We start from the raw sequence: 18,126 nt of genomic DNA, 5'->3' as shown, positions 1-18,126 counted from the left end.
CGAAACTCTGTCTCAAAAAAAAAAAAAAAAAAGTAAAATAAAAAATAAAAAAACAAAACACAGAGAGAAAGAGAGAGAGAGAAAGATGGTTATGGAACCCGAGTTATAATATCAAACATTTTTTTCTGGGTTAAATGGAAGAAAAAGGCTATCAAACCAAAAAAATACTATGGTTACAACTATAAAAATACTGAATAAGGGGAAAAACGAAATTTTCTGTTTTTGTGTTGTGGTATGTATAGATTATCTGTAATATGGCCATGTTGTTTTTAATAATAAAAACAGACACAATTATCTAAAATACAAACAGTAGTAATCTATTTTAGCAGAAACTCCATTCCTTTATCCTTGAACATGTAACACTGAAGTCTACCAAAATCTCATGTAAGTTTTTTTTTTTTTTTTTTTTTTTTTTTGAGATGGAGTCTCGCTCTGTCACCCAGGCTGGGGTGCAGTGGCGCAATCTCAGCTCACTGCAAGCTCCGCCTCCTGGGTTCATGCCATTTTCCTGCCTCAGGCTCCTGAGTAGCTGGGACCACAGGCGACCACCACCATGCCTAGCTAATTTTTTGTATTTTTAGTAGAGATGGCGTTTCACCGTCTTAGCCAGGATGGTCTCGATTTCCTGACCTTGAGATCCGCCTGCCTCGGCGTCCCAAAGTGCTGGGATTACAGGTGTGAGCCACCGTGCCCAGCCCCCAATCTCATGTGTTATTTTATATTTCAAGCCAAAACCTGAGGAAAGCAACTTCTATCTTTATTTTTTTAATTTTAATTATTTATTTTTATATTTTTTTAGAGACAGGGAGACTCTGTCACTGAGGCTGTAGTGCACTGGCACCATCATAGCTTACTCTAGTGTCTTAACACCTGGGCTAAAGCAATAATTCCACCGCAGTCTCCCCTGTAGCTAGGATTATAGGCAAGTGCCATCATGTCTGGCTAATTGTTTTTTTTCTTTAGTTTTTATAGAGACGAGTCTTTGCTATGCTGTCTAGGCTGGTCTCAAACAATCCTCCCACCTCAGCCTCTGAAAGCATGGGATTTTACAGATAAGCCACTGAGCTCAGTCTTGTAATTTTAAAATGAAAATCAGTGGGTGAATTGGATTAGATATGACAAATTTAGACATAAATTTTTTTTTTTTTATTTTTTTGAGACAGGACCTCCCTCTGTAGCTCAGGTTGGAGTGCAGCAGCACCATTACAGCTCACTGCAGCCTTGACCTCCAGGCCTCATGCGATCCTCTTACCTCAGCCTCCTGAGGAGCTGCGACTACAGGTGTGCACCACAATGCTTGGGTAATTTTTGTAAAGACTGGGGTTCCACTATGTTGCCCGGGCTGGTCTTGAACTTCTGGACTTAAGCAATCCACTCACCTTGGCATCCCAAAGTTTCGGGATTACAGATGTGAGCCACTGCACCCAGCCCTAAAGACTTTTTAAAGGAAAAATTATGTGAAGTGAGTCACATTTGTACTGATTACGCTGAGGCGAACACCCTCTCTTTCAAAGTAGTGGGGTCACAACTATCGGAGAAGCAGTTGACAGATTACATGTCAATCAAGTGAACATGGGAACACGGAAGAACAGTTTCTGGCTTCACAATGTTTGAGGACAAATATCCTGATGAGTAACTTAAAGGGTTGCTGGATCCCTTCATGACACTGACGTGGACTGAAAGCAATTGGTCATTTGCACTAATCCCCACTTCTGCTCCTTTATACCCAGATGGTAGAAGACACACTCACCTGCTGTTGGGCTGGGAGGCGAGGGTGCCATTCTGTTCAGGTGGGGCCTCTGCTGGTTTGGATTTGAAGTAATTGACGAGCCCCCCAAACACGCTCTTAATGCTATTGATGTGTTTCTGGCTGATCTTCAAATCTTGGTCCATCTTGTCCACCATCTTCTCTGTGCGCTCCAGGACTCCTCGCTGACGGACAAGCTCCTGGGGAAACCAAGAGGCGGTGGTATTATAGCTTTCTGTGACTCTCCCCTAGGGCAGTCAAGGACCACATGGAGCAGCCACTTCATAAACTCTCAGTGGGCACATCTGGAGACGGGTACTATCATCTGTGAGGGGCACACTACCCTTTCCAACAACACGTTCCTTTGCCTCTCCCTCCCTGCCCTACCTCTGCTTGCTTTCCTCATTTGTTCATGAGACCCTTTTCCTGAGAGGCTGGTTCACGGCACCATGTTAAGATGGATAGCAGAGGCCTGGCGCAGTGGCTCACGCCCATAATCCCAGCACTTTGGGAGGCCAAGGTGGGCAGATCACGAGGTCAGGAGTTCAAGACCAGCCTGGCCAACATGGTGAAACCCCTGTCTACTAAAAATACAAAAAGTAGCCAGCTGTGGTGGTGGGTGCCTGTAATCCCAGCCACTCGGGAGGCTGAGGCAGGAGAATCACTTCAACCTGGGAGGCGGAGGTTGCAGTGAGCTGAGATTGTACCACGGCACTCCAGCCTGGGCAACAGAGCAAGACCCCATCTCGATGCTGGGGGCAGCGGGTAAGATGGATGGCAATGTGCCTGTGAGGTTCAGAGTCCAGGGCCTGAACTGGAAGCAGATTCTCTCTAGCCCACCAATTCTGGGAACCCTCACAGACTGGGGCCTGGCACTGCCACCTGGACTTTGGTTCTTATATTCCTCCTTTATGAAGTTCCCACTTTAGGAGGTCCCAGTGGGCCACCTGAGCCTTCTGGCCATGGTCAAATCCTCGAATTCTATTTCAGGGACCAGTGTCCCTTCTGGTCCTATTAATGTCTGACTCTAGTTCATCCGCAATTCCAGCTTTAAAACCTGTTAACATGTGTGACCCTGTCCCAGGGCCTTTGCACACACCACTGTCTCTGCCTGTAATGTTTTCCATCCGGATACTTATATGGCTCAGCCTCTCATCCCTCATCCAATTAGGGTCTCCTCTCAAAGGCCACTCTCTGAGAGAGGCCTTCCCAGACATCTTCCCTAAAGGAGAACTCTTTCCAACCACCAACCCTCTTCTCCACATCCTTTTTTTATTTTGAGATGGAGTCTCGCTCTGTCATCCAGGCTGGAGTGCAGTGGCATGATATTAGCTCACTGCAACCTCTGCCTCCTGTGTTCAGGTGATTCTCCTGCCTCAGTCTCCAGAGTAGTTGGGATTCCAGGCGCCTGCCACCACGCATAGCTAGTTTTTTGTATTTTTGGTAGAGACAGGGTTTTACCATGTTGGCCTGGTGGTCTCGAACTCCTGACATCAGGTGATTCACCTGCCTCGGCCTCCCAAAGTGCTGGGATTACAGGTATGAGCCACTGCACCCAGCCTCTCTTTTCTTCACAGCATATGAGCTCCAGGAGGCAGGGACTTGCTCTGTTCACAGATGAGTCTCTGCAAATCTGCCCAGTGGAGACGTGAGTGATGCTCTCTGGCCACAGTGGCAGCCTGATGGTCCCTCCAGAGCTAAAGGTTCTGGTTGTGGATATACATCCACCACAACAGGAACACTACCACTTTCCTTTATTTATGACAAACTTGCTTCAGTCTCTGCTTCAGAACTGATCTACGGCTGCGGCCCATCTGTTGAGCTGCCTTTCCAGCCAGAAGGCTCTCAAGCTTCTTTTTCCTGCTCTCAGGCAGCCTCTGCCCTCAGCTGCCTTCCTCTGAATCTGTTATCCACGCATCACCCTGTGGCTTAGCAATTACACTAACTATGCAAATACTTTTTTTTTTTTTTTTGAGACCGAGTGTCGCTCTGTCGCCTAGGTTGGAGTGCAGTGGCGCAACCTCGGCTCACTGAAAGCTCCGCCTCCTGGGTTCACACCATTCTCCAGCTTCAGTCTCTCGAATAGCTGGGACTACAGGCGCCCGCCAACACGCCCAGCTAATTTTTTGTATTTCTTTTTAGTAGACATGGGGTTTCACTGTGTTGGCTAGGATGGTCTCGATCTCCTGACCTTGTGATCTGCCCGCCTCGGCCTCCCAAAGTGCTGGGATTACAGGCGTGAGTCACCGCGCCCGGCCACAAGTGTTTTTTAGATATATTCTCTCTTGATGCCTAAAAACAAAGTTAAAAAAAAAAAAAAAAAAAAAAAGCTTTAATCGCTGAAGAGTAAAATGCAACTGTAATCAGAAAAGCAAAATGCAACTATAAATAAATGGTTGTGGCTTCCTTAAAGTCCTTAAGGAATCAATGTGTAACCTAAGTCCTTGTTTAATGGGTGAAATTTAAAAACATAATGTATACGCAAAAAGCTAAAACACTGGTTGAATTTACTATTAAACTTTAACTCTTGCTGGAAATAAACTTAGAACCGCTGAATTTTACAGCTTTCAACATTTACATTTTTCGCCAGTTCACAAGACATGTCTGAAAAAACCATCAGCCTTTTTTAACTAAAAAGAAAAATGTTTTCTGGACTGTGTCAGTCAGTATGTCAAGCAAATCTTGCAAGAGCTAGTTTTCAAAAGAAAAAAGAGCTGCTAACATATCTGGTGTTTCTGCTTCTTCCATTACCTCAAGTTTATCATCTTCATGTCCATACTGTGGTCTTTTCTGGAATAAGGCAGAGCTACACATTAGGATTAAAGAGATTTTCTCCAGCATCTACACGTTTTTCTAACAGTCCAGTTCCAGCTAGCTTTGCAGGCTGCAGAAGACAGAATAATCTGTAGCTGAAAGACACTCACAGCAGCCAGGTTGGGGGCTGGGGAATGAAGGGGTGGCCAACACTCTGTTGTCACATTAGCAAGGGGGTCCTCAGTTTCCCTTATGGGGAGCTCCTCCCATCAGGGCCAACCAATGACCACACACCCTCCCACCCTGACTTCCTCATCTCAGTTTGGAGAGCTACCTTCCCCAGTATGGACTTATTTTCTCCTATTCACAAGCGACACATTCTCTCAAACTCCCAGAGTCTGTACTACTGTTAAGGAAACCAGATGGCTGATTTAGATGTTTAGATGGAAGCACAGAGAAGTCTGTGAGGGTGGCGTGTCTTGCATGTGAGGCTGGAAGACCAGGCGAGTGAGTGCTGCTCTGGCTTCTGGAAGTTTCTGTTTGCTGGAAGCTAGCGTTCACTGGAGGTCACCAGGCCAGCAAAGGAGGAGGTATTTCTTCTGCCAAAATCCACCCCCAGAAGGCAGAGGAAATGACCAGACTTAATGTGCTTGTGACCTAGTTCCAACCAATGAGGAAGAAGGGTTTGGCAGAGCAAACACCAAAATACCAGGAAAGAGAACAATGACAGTCTGCAAGGACATGCCGGGCAGGCACCTGTGCCCCAGCCATCACCAAGACGGGCCTCAACCGCTCCGGGTCCTGAGGCATGTCCACACCCCCCTCCACAGAGCCACGGCACATCTTCTCCACCTTCCTCTGGGAGAATGAGGTCCCTGAAGGGACTTGAGTGTCTGCGAGGGAAGTGAGCTCCACAGGTGCCCTCAGCGTAAAGGACGCACATGCAAAGCGCTTCCTTGTTTCAGTGACTACTAAGCATTACAGGTGATGCTCTTCTTACTCCCTTGAACCCCAACAAGAGTTCTCTCTTTGTCCACGAAGCAATCCCAAGCCTCTGTCCTGATAGTGTTTACAGTCTGACAGAGAGCAAGATGAGTGAGGTTCAATCTCAGTTTTTCATTTGTTGACAACATTGCAATGCTGGGAATCCAAGGCAGGCAGATGAGTCCTTGCTTCACTGAGCTTACAGTCTTGTAGGCAGAGAATAAAGCTATTGCACGCATGCACACACATACACACACAGAGTCACCTCTCCCTGCGGACTCTTTGTCCAGCTTAAGGTGGGGGTCAGAGAGGCTCCCTGTTGAGGCTGGAGGAGAGACTGAGAAGTTAGGCAGTCAGAAAGTTGGGGGTCCTGTCCATTCGGACTTAGTTTTCTTAAAAACAAACCACAACAAGGCCAGGTGCGGTGGCTCAAGCCTGTAATCCCAGCACTTTGGGAGGCCGAGACAGGCGGATCATGAGGTCAGGAGATCGAGACCATCCTGGCTAACATGGTGAAACCCCCGTCTCTACTAAAAAATACAAAAAACTAGCCAGGCGAGGTGGCAGGCACCTGTAATCCCCGCTACTCGGGAGGCTGAGGCAGGAGAATGGCGTAAACCCGGGAGGCGGAAGTTGCAGTGAGCTGAGATCCGGCCACTGCACTCCAGCCTGGCCGACAGAGAGAGACTCTGTCTCAAAAAAAAAAAAAAAACACACACACACACACACACACACAAACCACAACAAAGAGTTGGGGTGAGGCAAGGGCACCAGGCAGAGGGTGCAGCTCGTGCAAGGGCGGAGGAACTGTGTGGGGAGTGAGCGGGGCTACCCAGAGGACTCGGCAGGGAACACCCACAGGATGTCGCTAAGGCCTTCAAAGGGCAGCAGTGACCACCAGATCCCAACTGCAATTCAAAGCCAACACATCTTATAACATCAGGTGGGCTTCCGTGACCGAGTCCTCCCCAGGTTCCTAAGGAAGGGCATCAACACTGTGTTTCTCACACTGAGCTCGGAAACTCAGGTTCTGATAAGTAAGGTTCATCCTAAGTAGATGGAGGCCAATCTGGAGTCAGCGAGCTGAATCTAGAAATCTGAAATTTATCTTTGTTCCGTCTCTCCTTTTTTTTTGAGACGGAGTCTCGCTGTGTGGCCCAGGCTAGAGTACAGTGGCCCGATCTCGGCTCACTGCAAGCTCCACCTCCCGGGTTCGCCATTCTCCCGCCTCAGCCTCCGAGTAGCTGGGACTACAGGCGCCCGCCACCACGCCCGGCTAGTTTTTTGTATTTTTTTAGTAGAGACGGGGTTTCACCATGTTAGCCAGGATGGTCTCGATCTCCTGACCTCGTGATCCACCCGCCTCGGCCTCTCAAAGTGCTGGTATTACAGGCTTGAGCCACCGCGCCCGGCCCCGTCTCTCCTTTCCCAAGGGAGTGTGCACAGGCACAAGCCCTGGCAGGAATATGTAAGCACCCATGGCGCATGCTCAAACCTGGGGCTCTGACTGTGGCAGCCACAGTGTGGGGTGGATTCAGAGACAAATTGGGTCTTAGGGTGAGGAAAAACCACCAAGGGCAAAGGCGGTAGTGCTGGTGCCCCTCACCACCTGTGTGCAGGCTGACCTGGGGCTGAGTAAAAGGCTAGCTCAGCAGCTCTAGGTTGTCCATACACTCCACATTCCAAAGAGAAGTCTGGCCCTAGCCTGGTTTCTTGTTTTTGGAATATCCTGCCTGATAAGAGTGTTTAAGTGAGCCTAAGCTTAGGCCAGGTCAGACAGACTATGCTAACAATGTAATATAGGATGGTGGTCTTGGGCTACACGTTATCAGCTTGACCTCTGGTGGGGTTGGAGACTATACTCAGCCATGCCTATGTGACAGACCCCCAAAAACCTCTGGACACCCAGGTTTAAGTGAGGGTCCTTGGTTGACAATACTCTGTGTGTGTTGTCACATACTGCTTAGAGAAGTGTTGTCCCCATGACTCCATGGTGACAGGACAACTGGAAGCTTGTGCCTGGTTTCCCCTGGACGCTGTCCTATGCACTTTTTTCATTTGATGGTTTTAATCTGTATTCTTTCATTGTAAGAAATCACCATAACAGTTCTGGGCAGCCTTCCAGTGAATCACGGAAGTTGAGGGTGGTCTTGGGAACCCCCAAACACCTCCCTACAACACTTCCCACTCTGAGAACACCTCGGAGGCAGAAAGTTGTATAGCAGATGGCCGCTCAGCTTGTCACAGCATGTTTCCTGGTCAGCAAAGCAAGGTTCCTTGGGACTATGTGGCAGCTGTGAGTGGATATGCCCAGGAAAGAGCAGCCAGACGCTCGAACCACCAGCCCATCCTCAGAAGGCATCCTGTTACAGCCAACAAGCCAGCAAGTTGGCCTAGGATCAATGGTCTAATTCTTTTTTTTTCTTTGAGACAGGGTCTCACTTTGTTACCCAGGCTGGAATACGGTGGTATGATCTCAGCTCACTGCAGCCTTGACCTCCCCAGTTCAAGAGATCCTCTTACCTCAGCCTCTTGAGCAGCTGGAACTACAGACGTGCGCCACCACGCCCAGCTAATTTTTGTATTTTTTGTAAAGCCAGGGTTTTCTACGTTCGCCAGGCTGATCTTGAACTCCTGGGTTCAAGGGATCCACCTGCCTCAGCCTCCCCAAGTGCTAGGATTACAGGTGTGAGCCACTATACCCGGCCATCAATGGTCAAATTCAATCATAGATAGTTTACTAAAAATTAATTAAGAATAAATCCTCGGCCAGGCGCGGTGGCTCAAGCCTGTAATCCCAGCACTTTGGGAGGCCGAGACGGGCGGATCACGGGGTCAGGAGATCGAGACCATCCTGGCTAACACGGTGAAACCCCGTCTCTACTAAAAAGTACAAAAAACTAGCCGGGCGAGGTGGCGAGCGCCTGTAGTTCCCAGCTACTCGGGAGGCTGAGCCAGGAGAATGGCGTAAACCCGGGAGGCGGAGCTTGCAGTGAGCAGAGATCCGGCCACCGCACTCCAGCCTGGGTGACAGAGCGAGACTCCGTCTCAAAAAAAAAAAAAAAAAAAAGAATAAATCCTGAACAGACCTAGTGGTGAATATGTGGTCCAATGCCATTTCTCTACCAGACTCCCTCCCACCTGCTAGACACAGCCTGCCATGCGTTGGGATGCATTTTCTGGTCATGGGACAGGCACTGCAACCAAGGCACACAGCTCAATGCATTCTTTCCACCCCACTTTGTCCTCCTTTTTCAGGCAATCTTCTGTTCCCTCCCTCCTTCCTTTCCTTCCCCAGGTCACTTATTCATTTGGCAACAATTTCGGGAGCGCCAATGACACTTAAGGACATTGTGCTGAGAAGTGTGGGGGTAGAAAGTTGAGCAAGAAAGAGACTGCTACTCTTCCACAGCTGACATTTACAAATTTGAGGAATTACTTTATTTAGCAGCTGCCGGTCCCCATCCATCAGCTTTTGCTAAGAACTCTGACTACATCAGCATCACCACACGCTGCCTCAGTGGGCTGACTCTGGTCTGCACAGCCCTTAATTTGGAGTGGGCTGCTCCAAGACCAGCATTGCTGAGGATGAGGATACCGCTTTTTGACAATGTATCTACTCTAAGTTCCCGGGACACCTTGAGGGCCTCTGCTCCTGGGGTAGGAGGGGTGTCCTCCTCTCTCCCACCTCTGAACTGAATGCCCAGTGTGGGTGACTGTTGTGTGCTGGAAAGACACAGAGATGGGTAGGCCCCTGCATGAGACGGTGTGGAGGATGTGCTGGCGGTGGCTGCTGAGTGCATCATGTTTGAACTCTCAAACTCTGTCCCTTTCCATTGATGTTACTGTGCCAGCCATTCCAACCCTGGTCTAATGTTTGTTGCTGTATTGCCCTGAACCGAGATCTCAGGCCCCAGAAAACCTCAGTGGAGTAAGTTCAGCTACAAGAGGGGAAGTGGAGTGTTCTGGGCAGGTGGGTCTCCTCCGTTGGGAGTGGTGAAAGGGTGTACAAAAACCATGTTCCCCATCTCTACTAAAAAATACAAAAAAAACTAGCCAGGTGAGGTGGCGGGCACCTGTCGTCCCAGCTACTCGGGAGGCTGAGGCAGGAGAATGGCGTGAACCCGGGAGGCGGAGCTTGCAGTGAGCTGAGATCCGGCCACTGCACTCCAGCCTTGGCGACAGAGCAAGACTCCGTCTCAAAAAAAAAAAAAAAAAAAACCATGTCCAAGTAGGATGCAAATAGACTCACCAAAAGATGTAAACAACTCAATGCTCATTAGGGGACAGGCTGCATAAATAGAAATCATTTGTTCAATGGAATACAACATAGCCATAAAGAAAGCCCAGCTCATTACATATTAGTGTGGAACAACCTCCATTCTATTAAGCACATGCAGACCAGAATGTATAGAATACGTCACTTAAAAAAAAAAACAAAAAACCCCATCTTTATCCACAGCATTATCTCCCCAAAACACTGAAAGAGGGAAAGTGACTGGTTGCTTTAGGGGCAGAGGGAGGATAGGGAGGGAAGTGGGAGAAGACTACACCCTTTTGTATGTTTTGAATTTTTAACCATGTGATTGGAATATCTCTTCATAAAAATCACACCTTAGGAAAGAAAAGAAATCATGCTTACCAAACAGGGAAAGAGATGAATGGCTTACAAGCCTCCCTGTAGTTCTATAAAGCACCTATGAGGTCGGCCTGGGGAAACCTGCCCTGCTCCCACTACTTCTCCGTTCCTCTGTAGTCATAGCCTGTGACCTGAGCCTTTGTGAGAAACAGACCTTGTCAGGTTTCACAGTAGGAGAAGGGCAGTTCTCTTTGCTAGAGGTGACTTAATTAAGCCATTTTCCTGCCAAGCTGGGACTGAATTATGATCTTCCCAACCTATTTGTAAAGTCCTCATCTTTGACATAAATCTGTCATGCGTTGACATGTTTCACAGTGCTGGGTAACCAGGAGGCACCCGTCTAAGTTGGGTGGTTAGCAGGGTACACTGGAATGTGCTGGAAGCCACACTGTGCACTGAGGGCTGAAAGAGCTCATACTCCCCTGTCCCCATCCCAACCCCAAAGGGAATGAAAGAGTCATTAGAGTGATTCAAAGACAGCTTGGAGGCCAGACAGCTTGGAGGCCGGTAATCCAGCACTGGGAGACTGAGTTGTACAGATCATTTGAGCTCAGGAATTTGAGACTAGCCTGGGCAACATGGCAAAACCCCCTCTCCACCAAAAATACCAAAAATCAGTTGAATGTGGTGGCGTGCACCTGTGGTCCCAGCTACTTGGGAGGCTGAGGCAGGAGGATCACTTGAACCTGGAGGCAGAGGCTGCAGTGAGCCAAGAATGCACCACAGCACTCTAGCCTGGTTGACAGAGTGAGACCCCATCTCAAAAAACCTTCCCCAAAACAAAAGACAAAAACATAGACAGCTTGGAGAACACTGGGTGGGGTTTGGATGTAGGTCATTCCGGACTCCCAGGACTTCTCATAATTGAGAACTGATCCAATCCTGGAAAATTCCAACATGTTGTCTCACTGACAAGAGCACCTGTCACCTGCCCAGTCATGACCACGCTGTACCTCTCACAGCAATGAATGGCCTGGCCAAGCCTGATATGCCTGAAGTGCCACTCTGCCTCTGCTCTCATAGTCCCCACTGCATAGAAAGACCTTTGGGGGCAGCATGGGGCATGTCATCATAATCTATATCAAACTCACACCTATATTTTTGCCTCTCCTGTGTTATGAGACCAGAACTTTCCCTATGACCTTGAAGGGCTCCTAAGCTACCTCCTCCATCCCCTGTCCTCTAACACACCCAGTCTATCGCATCCCTTCTCTGGGCCCAGGAGCTCTGTTGCTGGGCCAGTGTGTTTGCACATTCTCCTGTCTTCCCTAAGAACATCCCTTATTCTCACTCCTCTTGTGTAAACCTCAGCCTTAAAAGCTAGATTCAAGTTTATCTTCTGCCACAATGCCCTACTTTGAATCATTCTGATTTCCTACTTTATTTGTTCTCAATTTACAAAGATGTCTCCTCAAATAGTTGTTAGTTGACTTCCTTGGGCTTGAGATCCTCAATCATGTGACCCATTCACCAGGGCTCTAAAATCTCAGGCAATCCTCCCAAATCTAAGTGGAGACTTGCTATTTAGAATGGAACATAGGAATCCAGTAGCTATGAGATGAAGAACTACAAGCAAAACCTCCTCAACAAGGTTAGGACCAGGCACGGTGCTCAAATCCCAAATCCCAGCACTTTGGGAGGCTGAGGCGGGCAGATTACCTAAGGTCAGGAGTTTGAGACCAGCCTGGCCAACATGAGAGATGTTTTATTAGAGATGGCAAAACCCCATCTCTAATAAAAATAGAAAAATTAGCTGGGCATGGCGGCGGGTGCTTGTAATCCCAGCTACTCGGAAGGCTGAGGCAGGAGAATCGCTTGACCTGGGAGGCGGAGGTAGCAGTGAGCTGAGATCACGCCACTGCACTCTGGCCTGGGAGACAGAGCAAGACTCTGTCTCAAAAACAAAAACAAAAACAAAAATTAGCCAGGTGTGGTAGCAGATGCCTGTAATCCCAGCTACTCAGGAGGCTGAGGCAGGAGAATCACTTGAACTGGGGAGGTGGAGGTTGCAGCAAGCCGAGATCACGCCATTGCACTCCAGCCTGGGTGACAGAGTGAGACTTCATCTCAAACAAAACAAAACAAAAAAACAAAAACAAAAAACCAACAGTTAAACACAGGGAGGTGGGCCAGGCGCAGTGGCTCACGCCTATAATCCCAGGACTTTGGGACGCCAAGGTGTGTGTATCACAAGGTCAAGAGATTGAGACCATTCTGGCCAACATGGTGAAACTCCATCTCTATTAAAACCAAAATTAGCCGGGCGTGATAGCGCACGCCTATAGTCCCAGCTACTCAAGAGGCTGAGGCAGGAGAATCACTTGAACCCAGGAGGTGGAGGCTGTAGTGAGCCAAGTTGGTGCCACTGCACGCCAGTCTGGTGACAGAGCGAGAATCTGTCTCAAAATAAAAACAAAAACAAAAACACAGGGAGGTGGATCAATGAGAGATACATGAACAGAGAGAGGTGGGGAAGGAAAGTAACCCAAGAAAATAGCAAGGGGAAATGACAGAGTGTGGCTCTGTCGCCCAAGCTGGAGTGCAGTGGTATGAACATGGCTCACTGCAGCCTTGACATACTGGGCTCAAGCAATCCTCCTGCCTCAGCCTCCTGAGTAGCTGCACTCACATGCGCATGCCGCCATGCATGGCTAATTTTTAAAATTTTGTAGAGATGGAGTTTCGCCTGCTGGTTTTGAACTCCTGAGCTCAAGTGATCTACCTACCTCGGCCTCACACATTGTTGGGACTGCAGAAGTGCAACCGCACTCAGCTTATTGTATTTTTTTAAACCTTTTTTTTTACTCTGTCCAGACAAAACTGTTTCATTAGTAGGCTGAAGAGAGAATGTGGTGTACAATAAAGAACAATTCTCTACCAGACACCGTTGGTCATGCCTGTAATTCCAGCACTTTGTGAGGCCAAGGCGGGCGGACCGCCTGAGGTCAGGAATTCGAGACCAGTCTGGCCAATACGGCAAAACCCCGCCTCCACTAAAAATACAAAAAAAATTAGCCGGGTGTGGCGGCGCGTGCCTGTAGTCCCAGCTACTCGGGAGACTGAGGCAGGAGAATCGTTTGAACCCGGGAGGCAGAAGTTGCAGTGAACCGAAATCGTGCCACTGCACTCCAGCTTGGGCGACAGAGCGAGATTCCATCTCAAAAAAAAAAAAAAACAACGACCCTCCAGGATCTCGGTCTGTTGCCTAGGCTGGAGTGCAGCAGCACATCTCACTCAGCTCATGGCAACCTCCGCCTACAAGCGATTCTCCTACCTCAGCCTTCTGAGTAGCTGCGACTACAGGTGCGCTGCCACACCCAGCTAAATTTTTTTTTTTTTTTTTTTTTTTTTTTTAATTTTAGTGAAGACAGGGTTTCACCATGTTGCCCAGGCGGGTCTCGAACTCCTAAGCCCAGGTGATCCAACTGCCTCGGTCTCCCAAAGTGCTGGGTAAATTACAGGCGTGAGTCACCGCGCTTGGCCACAATAATTGTTATTAAAGGTATTACTCTGTGAAATCTAAAGATGGGAAGACGTGATGAAGGTGAGTTGGAGCAATAGACTCAACCCACACACTGTGTGTCTAGGATTTGGGAAGTAAAGGTAAGGCCCTGGACTCAACCAAACTCAGACTTTGGTCAACTCGGCAGCTGTCTAGGCGGACAGGCCTTCAGTATCTCTGTTGGTTAGGTGGAGATGTGGTTGATGACGCGGAAAGAACTCGTGGACCACTTGCCCTGACGCTTCAGGGTACCACCTGACACTCGCAGGCACATAGTCCTCTCTTTCTGGCTCACTCCGGAAAGAATGGCCGAAACCCCGTGCCAGACTTTTACACAGGAAATAATGTCGAAAAAACAGACTCTCCATTTTCCTAACCCAGGACCTGCTGTTCAGAATTTTTACTCACCTGCACAGAAAATAATCTGGCGTTTCCCCGTGAGCTAGGCGTAAGAAAAAAAATCAACTAAGTAGACTAATAGCTAAGGAAGATTTCTGGGGTAAACTGCTGTCTTCAAGTACCCCAGATGCACACACTTTCACATAGTTAACAGACTGTTACCATCACTGAGTCACTAAGGTGCAAGAATCTATGCTAGGCAACTTGAGAATTCTCAAGATTGTGAGCAAAACATTTCTCGTCTCCGTTTGATAACGCAGACACCGGCGGGTCCACACCAGCCCTGCCCCAGGCTCACCTCGGAAGAGGCGACCCCAACCTTCTCGGACTCGTACATGAGGGCCAGGGACCTGCTCGTGCTGGCGGCCGTGGCCTCAGCCCTGCGGAGCACCTCCTGCCGCAAGTACTGCTGCCTGTCCGCTGGCGCGTCGGGCTCGTCGGGGAGGTCCCGGGCGTCCCTCCAAGGGGCCGGCCGGGCGCCTTCGTCCTCCCCGTCGTCGTCGAAGGGATTGTAGCTTTTAGGGTAAGCTGACATGGTGCCGGAGTGGCTCTCGGTCTGAGAAAGCGACTGAGGAGAACAGCCACCGCCGCCGTCCAGGGCCTCGCCCCGCCCGCCGACCCCGCGATCGTCGCGCTAACTCCTTCCGCGCGTCGCGCGCACGTGGCCCCGCCCTCGGAGCCGACCATCGCGCAGGTCGGCTGGGGGGGAGCCCACGCCCGGCGCGCGCAACCGCAGCCTACTGTCCATCCCCTCTCTCCCCTGCAGCGGTGGGCCCGCCCCGCAGTCACGCCCTATCTACTGTCGGCAACTGAGAGGTCACGTGGCGGGAAAGCCGGATGCGCCTACGCCTGCGCCCTGAGGTCGGGCGCTCGCTGGCCGGGAGCGGGGAGCCGGCGGGCACCGCCGCGGCGCGTGAGGTGATGGCGGCGGCCCCGGCCCGGGGAGGCGGCGGCGGCGGCGGCGGCGGCGGCTCCGGTTCCTGCGCCTCGCGGGGTTTCTATTTCAACACGGTCCTGTCACTGGCCCGCTCCCTGGCGGTGCAGAGACCAGCATCCTTGGAGAAGGTAATGTCGGCGGGCTCTGCCGCGGGCTGACAGGAGGAGGGGCTGGGGTGGCGAAGCGTGGAGGCGGGACGAAGGTCGGTGGGAGGCCGAGGCTGGGCTCGCAGGCAGCCTGTGCGGGAGGGGGCGTCTGAGCTGAGGGATCTAGCTGAGGAAGGAGGCCCCAGAGGGAGGAGCTGGTGAAGAGAGAGGGACCGTGGGGGAGGGGTCGGTGGGGCCTGCAGGGCCGCTGCAGGTGGGAGGTCGTGGGATTGGGGTAGGGGGGACGTGAGCTGCTGGCCCAGGGAGCATCTTGTGACATCGCGGGGGTGGAGACTGGATCGCGGGCGTCAGTGAGGAGCAGTGGGATGAGCCGATGACCAGGGGTCAAGACCTGGGGCTTTGCTTCCGATTTCAGCTGCTTTTTATTCGGCGACCTTGGGAAAATGCCTTTCTCTTAAAATGGGGATGCTTTTATCTGCTTTGCCGGCTTCACCGGACTGCGGTGGCTAGAAGACGAAACACTGTGTTGAAAGTGCTTTCTCACTGTAAACCAACTGCGCAGTGTTATTCTACGAGGCTGGGGGCGTTAGATTGGGTAAAAGATTGTGCGTTTGCAGAAGGGACAGTGGCAGGAAAGGGAGAGTGAACTGTCAGTGGGCAGAGAAGTGAACTCGGGATTGCTTCAGAAGAGAATGGTGAAGTCGTGCCGGAGCAATCCTCATCTTGGGAGAAAGGTGAAAGGCAACTCAGTGGTGTGCCTTGAGATCTGGAAGGAGACAGATTTTAGAGTTAGACCTAAATTTGTTTCCTGCACTGGCACTTAACGTGTCTTCTTGGGTAAATTACTTCAACTTTTAGAGCTTCTGTATCGTTACTTGTAAGATGAGGTTGGAGGTTGTTCTTGAGAATTAAATGAGTTCTAGCATAAAGCGTCTTCACGGGGCTGAGCACAGAGTGGGTGAGCAGTAAATGTCAACTTTGTTTGCCCACCAGTGTGTGATGAGACTCAGCACAATGTTTAGCCCCGAAAGGATGGAATTATTTTCCCACTCAACTTTTTGGCAAATGGAAAGAGGATGTTTTCCGACAAGATAAGAAGACAGTAAAAGAAGCCTGCTGCAGTTGGGAGTGGTTTTGTGGCTCTCTGCTGATGGGTGAAGCTGAAAGGCTATTTTAGGCACTTTTGGCAGAGTGACCTGGTCCTTGGCCTTGTCGGTTCTCATATTTGATTTTATTTTTTATTTTTTATTTATTTATTTTTTTGAGGCGGAGTCTTCACTCTGTCGCCCAGGCTGGAGTGCAGTGGCGCGATCTCGGCTCACTGCAAGCTCCGCCTCCTGGGTTCGCGCCATTCTCCTGCCTCAGCCTCCCAAGTAGCTGGGACTACAGGTGCCCGCCACCGCGCCCGGCTAATTTTTTGTATTTTAGTAGAGACGGGGTTTCGCCGTGTTAGCCAGGATGGTCTCGATCTCCTGACCTCGTGATCCACCCGCCTCGGCCTCCCAAAGTGCAGGGATTACAGGCGTGAGCCACCGCGCCCGGCCTCATATTTGATTTTATCACGCACCTTCAGGGTGAGGAGGTCCTGGCAAATTGGTGCTAACCTGACTTCTAGCTAAAGAGGGAGTGCAATGCAATGGAAAGGACATGAGTTTGGAAAATAGGACCTCTGAATTTAAATCCTGTATCAGTTTCTTGCACTAGTGTGACTCTAGACAGGTCAGTTCCCTTCTCTGATACTTTGCTATCTTCTGTCAATACAAGATAGTACTTAGTGGAAACATTGTGAAGATGAACAGAAAGGCCTGTGGGTATCTAATGTATGATCACTGTTATTAGGTAGTCTGACTAATGCAGCATAGTGCTGTTTTATTAAATCAAACTCATGCTAGCTAGTCAGCACATTCGCTTCTTAGCAGGAGAGCCAACAAGTATATCTTATGTCTGATTGCTGGATTCTGGGAGAAGAGAGAAGAGAATGCAGGAAATTGGATGATCTTTGAGAAGCTGGTCCTGCAGCTCCAGCAGTGGTAGCACCCTTTCCATCAGTAACTCAGAAAAGGGCACCTTGAGCTCAATTTGCCTTCTTCAGCCATGTTCACCAGTCTTGAGAACATTCTATAATTGCAACATTCTTAGCTTTGTAGTAATAACTGCTTCAGTTGTCAAGATTATATTTTATGGTCGGGCGTGGTGGCTCATGCCTGTAATCCCAGCACTTTGGGAGGCTGAGACAAGCGAATCACTTGAGGTTGGAGTTCGCGACCAGCCTGGCCAACATGGTGAAACCCTGTCTCTACTAAAAATACAAAATTAGCTGGGCATGGTGGTGCGTGCCTGTAATCCCAGCTACTTGGGAGACTGAGGCAGGAGAATCGCTTGAACCTGAGAGGCGGAGGTTGCAGTGAGCCAAGATTGCGCCATTGCACTCCAGCCTGGGCGACAAGAGCGAAACTCCATCTCAAAAAAAAAAAAAAAATTTATTTTGCAAGGAACACAGCCATAGCCACAGGTTGGCAGCTCCCTAATGCCTCTTACTTTAAGAAGTACTTCAGTCTCATTGGCAACATTTACCAATCACTTTTTTGTTGTACCTGATTTCCTTCTGGGAATCTGATTGCTAGGCTGGTGGTGCCTAAATTAAAAACTTAGGGTGCTGATTCTCTAATGGACTTTCCTGGGCACAAACTTTGCATGCATGTATTGAATTTTTTTGCTGCTGTAGCAAGGAGCAAGCTTGATGTATATCCTCAGAGGAGGGAGAGAACAGAAGGAAGCCTGTGCATGGGTTTCTACAGGCAGCCCTGACGTGCTTTTAGTGACACTTGAGGTCTTTTCCCATTGCTGATATCCATTCACTGTGAAAAATGTAGCCATGAGTACAGCTGTATACATGTGGGCAGTCTGGGGGCCCCCTAAAGCAACTTATTTCATAGAGGAGGCTTCTGTCAGTGGCTGAACCCATTAAGTATATGTGAATTCCTCTTATCCTCATCTAAGATCTTGCAACTTGATTATGCTAGAGATCATTGTTAATATATAGTCCTATGATATGTG

At 49.5% G+C, this 18,126-nt stretch overlaps 2 protein-coding genes across 6 annotated transcripts in view; one reads left to right on the top strand and one right to left on the bottom strand.

The window, feature by feature from the left end:
- SNAP29 (synaptosome associated protein 29) overlaps positions 1-14,634 on the bottom strand; it is a 34,344-nt gene extending 19,710 nt beyond the window's left edge. Inside the window, exons 1-2 of the mRNA XM_005567890.5 lie at positions 14,324-14,634; positions 1,751-1,947 (exon numbers count right to left, since the gene is read on the bottom strand). Of these exons, the coding sequence (XP_005567947.3) occupies positions 1,751-1,947; positions 14,324-14,560 (434 nt within the window). The 5' untranslated portion in view covers positions 14,561-14,634. The remainder of the gene's footprint in view (positions 1-1,750; positions 1,948-14,323) is intronic.
- Positions 14,635-14,883: 249 nt separating this feature from the next.
- Positions 14,884-18,126, top strand: part of PI4KA (phosphatidylinositol 4-kinase alpha) — a 147,587-nt gene continuing 144,344 nt past the window's right edge. For all 5 annotated transcript variants that reach the window (XR_012418971.1, XM_015457398.3, XM_015457397.3 and 2 more), the window contains exon 1: positions 14,884-15,090. Coding sequence is in view for 4 of the 5 variants with exons in the window: in XM_015457398.3 (XP_015312884.3) it covers positions 14,947-15,090 (144 nt within the window). In the remaining variant the exon portion in view is untranslated. The remainder of the gene's footprint in view (positions 15,091-18,126) is intronic.

Source organism: Macaca fascicularis, chromosome 10, assembly GCF_037993035.2.
Source record: "Macaca fascicularis isolate 582-1 chromosome 10, T2T-MFA8v1.1".
Classification (NCBI taxonomy): domain Eukaryota; kingdom Metazoa; phylum Chordata; class Mammalia; order Primates; family Cercopithecidae; genus Macaca; species Macaca fascicularis.
This window is presented reverse-complemented; position numbering and strand designations above follow the sequence as displayed.